General features: G+C 30.0%; 1 protein-coding gene across 1 annotated transcript; it reads left to right on the top strand.

Annotated features, from left to right (window-relative positions):
* Positions 1 to 2,201: 2,201 nt before the first annotated feature.
* On the top strand, positions 2,202 to 5,914 carry LOC117908854 (diacylglycerol kinase 5-like). Its single transcript, XM_034822648.1, has 4 exons — positions 2,202 to 2,273; positions 3,735 to 3,801; positions 3,938 to 4,054; positions 5,662 to 5,914. Exons 1-4 carry the CDS (start codon positions 2,257 to 2,259, stop codon positions 5,839 to 5,841), a joined length of 381 nt encoding a protein of 126 aa, XP_034678539.1. The 5' UTR covers positions 2,202 to 2,256; the 3' UTR covers positions 5,842 to 5,914.
* Positions 5,915 to 7,295: the final 1,381 nt, after the last annotated feature.

Raw genomic sequence — 7,295 nt, 5'->3', positions numbered from 1 at the left:
TATATATATATATATATATATATATATATATATATATAAAGAATTATGTTGAAGACTATCCTAATGATTGCAATTTAACCATTTTTGTTTTAAGGAGTATTGTTGTTAATGTCCATGCAATATGGTAACTTTTCCATGGAGAAAGGAAAGCCAGTTAGGTAATTTTAGTTGCTAAAAGGAGAATATAAAATAATATTTATGGTAGCAAAGGTGAGTGTGGATCTAAATTGATGTATAAGAGAAACGAGTACTTTAATTGTTACAAAAAAATATACATCATGAAAAACTACTTAGAGCACAAAGGACATGAAAAGGAGGCTCAATCAATTATGTTGAAGAATCTTCTACAAGACCACATAATCTTGTCCAAATAAAATCTAAACAAAGGCACAAAAATATATAGGTATACATAGAATTCAAGTTGTAAACCTTAAGTAGCTGCTTTCATAATCTTCTACTACACCATTATGAGACCAAATATCTTAGCAAATGAAGTTTATCATTTGAATAGTGCAATTTCATAAATCTAGATTCGCCAAAGCTAAATACTTGGATCCACTAGTTATTTATGAAAATGAATTTGAAATGTCTCTCTTCAAAAACCTAAAGGCAAATCCATGAGTGACAATTTAGATGCTGCTACAATGTCTAAGGATTTCATTTGGTTACTCTAAGAATGGATTGTGAGAATTTTATGTCTCTTTAAAAAGAATCCTTTCTATGTCTTCTATCTCAAATTGGAAATATAAAAAAATAAATAAACAAATAAATAAATAAAGGAAAGTTACATAATTTTATTTCAAAATTTCTAATTTAGGAAATCTTTTAATCTAAAATAGAATTTTAGATTATTGAAGATTCCAAATTTTGCAATCAATTTAGGTTGTCATGAATTAGGAAGGTCGTACCATCCACTATCAGATTGGTGAACCTAAGTTTCTTGCAAGATTGACAATGAAAAACAGTCATTAGTCAAATAGTAAAAAAAATTATTCTCTCAATCTAATGAAAAGCTTAATCGATAAAGGTTGAGTTTTTATATTCTCATTTTCATTTATCCTAAATTAGTTTTGTTTAATGAAGGTTTCTTTATTAGAAGAGGTTGACCACATGGATATTGGCTTTAAGAAGAAATGTGGTGGACATTGCATTTGCATAGGACAATGGTGGTTCCATCCTTTTAGAATTTGACCAAAGGAGGTCTGACAATTTATATATCATTATTTTTTAGAAAGCTTCAAAATCTAATCATTAAACAAAACCCTCCAACCATCCTATATAATTAGTAGAGGAAGAGGTAAGCTATTTATCAAGATGGACCATGACCATGTTAAGTACATCAAGCCTTACTATCGAGTAATATGAAATTAAAACATATAGTTTACATGTTTGTAGGCACCCATGAAAGAAATGTAAAATATGAGCTTACCAATAGAGTGATTAAATTCTTCATGATCCATGGACCGAATGTATCCCCTTGATAGAGTAACTAGGTGCTTATCCTTCATGGACTCTTGGAAAGAATGTTAATTCATATAATAACCACCTTTTTGAGAAGTTGTGAAGATGATAATAGAAGGAACCCTTGATGGAGTGAGCAAGTGCCAATTAGAGCCAACTAATGAAGGTTCATTGTAAGGATTTGACCTTCACATGCAAAGTACACAACTAGCATTATCTCCTTGAGGCACTTAGCATGCACAAATGGGATAGCCACATAAGCATGTCCATGTTTAACTACTTCATATATAGATATAAACATACACAAAGCACATGTGAATGTATTTCATGACTATACCTTTCACTTAAAATTAGTTTTATTCTTCACACTCAAGATTGAAGTTTTAAAGATCAAATTTACACTTTTCAATGATGTACAAGTAACATAATTTACCAATCATGTTCCTTAAACAACTACCCTCTCCATATATATCTATTATTGGAAAGTCCATGCTCAAACATTTTCAATAACAAAATTATACTTCACTTCAATCATAATTTATTTATGGCTTATGTCAACATGGGAAGTTGATATCTTAACTTTTGCTTGAATTCATCATTATCATTGTGCTAGGATATCTTTATTTGCAATCTATCAAGATAAATTTTAGATAATTTTATGTACTTAAAAGGAATATTTAATTCTATAATAGCATTTTGTTCTCTTTTTTAATAATGTGAGGAGCATGAGATTGCAGGAACATTGTTCTACCTATTTGCATTAAAACCAAAGATCAAGAAGGAGAGTGGAAAGAAATGAGCATACCCCACAGGTAAATATAAAATGCTACTATATTCTAATTTATAATTTTCAATTAAACTTACTTGAACTATAATTTCAATGCTTAGTCACATGAACGTGAAAATGGCTATGATGGGCTTAGTTTCTTTACAATGGAAGACAATGATCAAATAACTACCTTGGACTCCATAATACAAGTGGAATGATAATAGGATTGAGGTGCATTACTATGTTCAACCACTTTAACTTTAGATGTTGTTCATAAACCTTCCAATAACTTACCAAAATTGAGATATCAAATTTGAAAAAGGTTTGGCTTAAGGAGAGGAATGATATGGATTAGAACACGTACTTGTCATAACATTACATATATTATACAATTGAGTAGCCCTATTTGGCGCATATAGTGTGGTAAACAACCTATAGTTGAAAGCATTTTGAAAACAACAACAATGTATCCTTTACCTCTAGAATTTCTATCATGACCTTGAAAAAGGATTGATAACCTTGTTCAAAATTATTTTATGAAGAAGACTGCTCTCAAAATTAAAAGGAATATCAACACATAGAAATGGTGTTATGCTATCTACACATAGTTGTTCTAAGTGTTTTCAAAGGATCATAAGTGAACTTGAAAACATTCCATTGAAATATCATTAAAATGTTGGTAAAGTTTGTATATGTTGATGTTATGTTCATATGGAATACTATCGAAATTAGTTGTTGAAGATTGGATTCATGTATAATTTGGACAAATCATATAATAAGTATTTTTTACATGTTTAAGATAAATTCACTAGAGTTCGACTACTTTGTATTAATGCATGTTTAAAGATCACCATTTTTTTTTTTTTGATAATTACACATGAACAAGGTGAAAATTGGCATTCAACATGTCAAATAAGTTGTGTGGTAAGGAGATCAACAACATATGTAAGGCTTTAGAAAATAGTATTAATATCCATCTAATAAGATATAGAATTTTTTATTTTATTTTATTTATTTTTTGAGGCCATGTATAGTTTGATATTCAAGTTCTTTATATTATCATTAGTATGGTGTATTGATGAATAAAGAAAATGCTCTACTAATATAGCCATCAAGGTCATAACCTTTGAGTGAAGAATATGAGATTGTCATAGTTGATGAATTTGTTGATCTAGTTTGATTGATAAAAGATATGTGATGTTGTTATTTAAAGAAGGTTGATAACAAGAAGTACTAATAATAGAAAAAAAAGACTATTTGTTAAAATAAAACAAAGAAGTGGAAAGGAGAGTTATAAGAATAGGGTTAGAATGACTTTAAATTCATAATAAACTAATAATTAATCCCAAAAGCTTGAGTTTTTTAGATAATGAACCTCTTAGCTGCTTGGTGAACCAGTTTGTGTGCTATTATAATTGCCTTATATTAAGGTAATGAAGGTTTTTCATATTATATGGGTTGTACTTGATTGATCATCATTGTGACTTCTTTCTCCTGTATGCAGCACCAAATCAATAGTTTGCCTTAACTTGCCTTGCTTTCCTGATAGACCAAATGTAAAAGAAAAATATGTAAGTTCTCTTTCTCAAATGTTCTCTTTTATGTCCAAAGAGAAGAGTGATTTCTTCTAATGGCTACAACAAGCCAACCTTATGATCACATCATTAGATATCTCATTGAAGAATCATAGTTGATTTTAATGTGCAGAGGAACTTTAAGGATCCTTTTGTAAACGATGGGCTTCTTGAAGTTATTTGCTTTAGAGATGCATGGCATGGAGATGATTTTCTTCCTTCCAAAGATCGAGGGGAATGTCTTGCACAGGTTAGTTAGAATGCACTGATATTTTCCTTAAACTTGGAACTAGGCAATGTTTTAAGGTGTTTGAACTCAAGGATTCTCATAAAACAAACTTACAAATATGAAGCCTTAATCAATATTTGGATATTCACCCTAGCATATTAAATAAGTAATCAAATAATTAAACCAGTGAAAATTTATTGTGGAAACCTAAAGGCTAACCAATAATATGACTATGTGAAAGAAATTTTATATTTAATCTTGATGTAATAGAACTACCATGAGGTGTGTGAATAGATAGTCCTTAAATTAATCCCCAAATTTTATTCTTTATTACCCACTTAGTTTGTCCATTTAAATTAATTTTTTAGTGAGAGTAAAAATTCCATGCACAAATAAATAAAATTGATTTTAATAATACACAAGGTATAACATGAAAAACCACCTAGCAACCTACTAAGTATGAAAACCATAAGTAGTCTCTCAACCGTGAATGATTTACTAAACTTGAAAAGATAGTACATAGTTTTACCTAATTGAATATGCCCTTAGGGTCTTAGATCTGCAACACCACCTATCTTCCACATTTTTTATAGAGCATTCCCTTGTGCCCTTAGTGAATCCCTTTAAGCTCTTATTGAGGTTTAGTTGTTCAAGTTGAGACCTTTATTGAAACCTAGATGTACTTTCAAGAGGGATCTTGAAAAGTTTGAGAGTTGGAGGATGAAGCTTTGAGATGGCAGTTGCTCTTTTAGGGCTATTTCACTTGGAATTTTCTTGGGTCCTATAATTTTCAATAAAACAAATCCTTTTATATTTGGAACACCCTAAACTTCCACTATGAAAAGCTTCCTAATTGTAAAACATTCCAAAAACCCTAGTAACCAATTAGGAGAGTTTCCAATCTTTAAAACATTCCAAAAATCCTTTCTTAAAACAAACTACAATTTAGAAATAAAAACACTTTTAAAGCTTCAAAAACAACTTTTGGAAATAAAAAAAGTAATAGAAACCAAATTAGAAAACACAAAGCAATTTTCATCTTAATTTCTTGTATTGGTCACTTGAAAAGTTTTACCAATCATAAATGCATACTTACCTAGCTTCCCGAACTCAATTCCCAGAAGATTAAAGTTTCTTAACCGTTAAGACCCAAGTAAGTAAGTTGTATCTAATTAGTAAGAAATTGAAAAAAAATGGCCAACTAACCAAAATACACTAATACTATGCATTTATATTCTAGATTGACAACTTCTACACCCATGGTGACAAGTTAATTTTTAATTTTCAATTGAAAGACTGGTTGATTAAAATAACTTGAAGCAATTTTTTCTATTGTATATCCCTAGCTATTTAGGCATGGAATAACTCATAGTTTGCAAGGATACAACATCGATTCAATAATCTTTATCAGTAATTTTCAATTATAGCAGTATTTAATGTTAATCAAATGCCTGTTACTCATTAATTACAAGGTTTCATGATAAACAAATTCATCTCATAAAGCAAATCTGATCATATTTTAGTTTAGGAAATGAATCTCTTCTAATTTTTATTATACCATAATAGTGATCAAGACTATAAAAAATAAAATTTATTAAGATATGTTTTATTTTTATTTTCCAATTCAGGTGGGAACAATCCGGTTTGAGCTTTATAATAGTGCAGTCAGCCACATCCATATGAGCATTGATGGGAATAGATGGAAACACCCTCTCCCTGTTGAGGATGACAATAAGGTGATTGAGATTTATCATTCAGGAAAAACAAGAGTGCATGTAAATTCCAATTCAAAATGCAAATTCAAATAGCTTGATATGAGGATGTTTTTAGAAGAGTTGAGTAGTATTCTCATCTCCATGGTATAACAATCTAGTTGAATTACTTTAGTAGCAAGTAAATATTTATATAATTGCGATCCAACTAGGTAGATGGAGATAATTGTTTTTCATTTCATAAATTTTAATGGGAAAAAGAATTTTATTTTCTTGATCCTTATTTATAGATATTTTGTACTCTAAATTGCAGCTCTAAAAACCAATGGAGGGAGTTGTTTGGTTTGGTATACTTAAATAGAGGGAGACAAATTTGAGAATCACCATTCCTTGAATGAGATATGGTTTAAGCTAGGATGTTGCGTATGTACAACTGTTTTCACTAAATAAAAGATGAAAAAGAATTAAAGAGAAAAATAATAAAAGAAAGAAAAAAAGTTTGTGAAAGTCGTTTATAATAGGAATGAGTCATTACTTTTGTGGAAGGTCCCCTTCTATGCTTCAAACCAGCAGGCTGAAAAGATGAAAAAGAATTGAAGAGAAAAATAATAAAAGAACGAAAAAACTTTACGAAAGTCGTTTATAATTGGAATGAGTCATTACTTTTGTGGAAGTTCCCCTTCTATGCTTCAAACCTGCAGGCTGAAAAGATGAAAAAGAATTGAAGAGAAAAATAATAAAAGAAAGAAAAAAGTTTATGAAAGTCGTGTATAACTGGAATGACTAATTACTTTTGTGGATGGTCTCCTTCTATGCTTCAAACCTGCAGGCTGAAGTTTCAATGCAGTATGTATATATATATATATAGTTGATTAATCATGGTATGTGAATTTTTGAAGGGAGACAATTTACATTTTGTGGGTTTGAGATTGAGAGGAAGAAGAGGGGATATTAGGACTTTGTAGGATTTTGGAAATTTTGAAGCAAAAGTGGAGAGGTTAGAGTTTCCCAGGATTTGAAATATGAAAAGCAGAAGATGAGAAGTTAAGGCTGCCTTGGATTTTTGGGAGTGTTTTTTCCTCATTTCTTTTTCACATGTGGGAGGCTTACCCGACAAGGTAGAGGACATTTTTGGAATCACAAACCTTAAAATAAGTAAAGATGGGTTCCCATTTGCTAATATTTTCATATTAGTATAGGATAACACACTTTTTCCCAAAGACTAATGCTAGAGCTATGGTTCTAATGGGACTTTTCTTTTTCCACATGATAAAAGAGGTTTGTCATCACAAAAAGCAACACAAGAAATATTGTCTTTGTTTCTAATCAAGCACTTTGTAAAACTAAAGTGATCTTATTGCAATTATTCAAACATACATAAAAGTTCTTATTCAGGTAAACAGAAGTTAATTCAAACAAGACTTAAATTAAAAAACAAAACACTAAAACTTCTATTCAACAATATGATGAACTAAGGGAACTCACCTAATAAGGACCATATTTTTATACCTTATAGCAAAATAACTAACTCTTATTTTATTTGGAGACTT

The sequence above is a fragment of the Vitis riparia genome, chromosome 3 (genome assembly GCF_004353265.1).
Source record: "Vitis riparia cultivar Riparia Gloire de Montpellier isolate 1030 chromosome 3, EGFV_Vit.rip_1.0, whole genome shotgun sequence".
Taxonomy (NCBI): Eukaryota; Viridiplantae; Streptophyta; class Magnoliopsida; order Vitales; family Vitaceae; genus Vitis; species Vitis riparia.
Note: the sequence above shows the minus strand (reverse complement) of the source record. Positions and strands in the feature narration are given on the sequence as shown.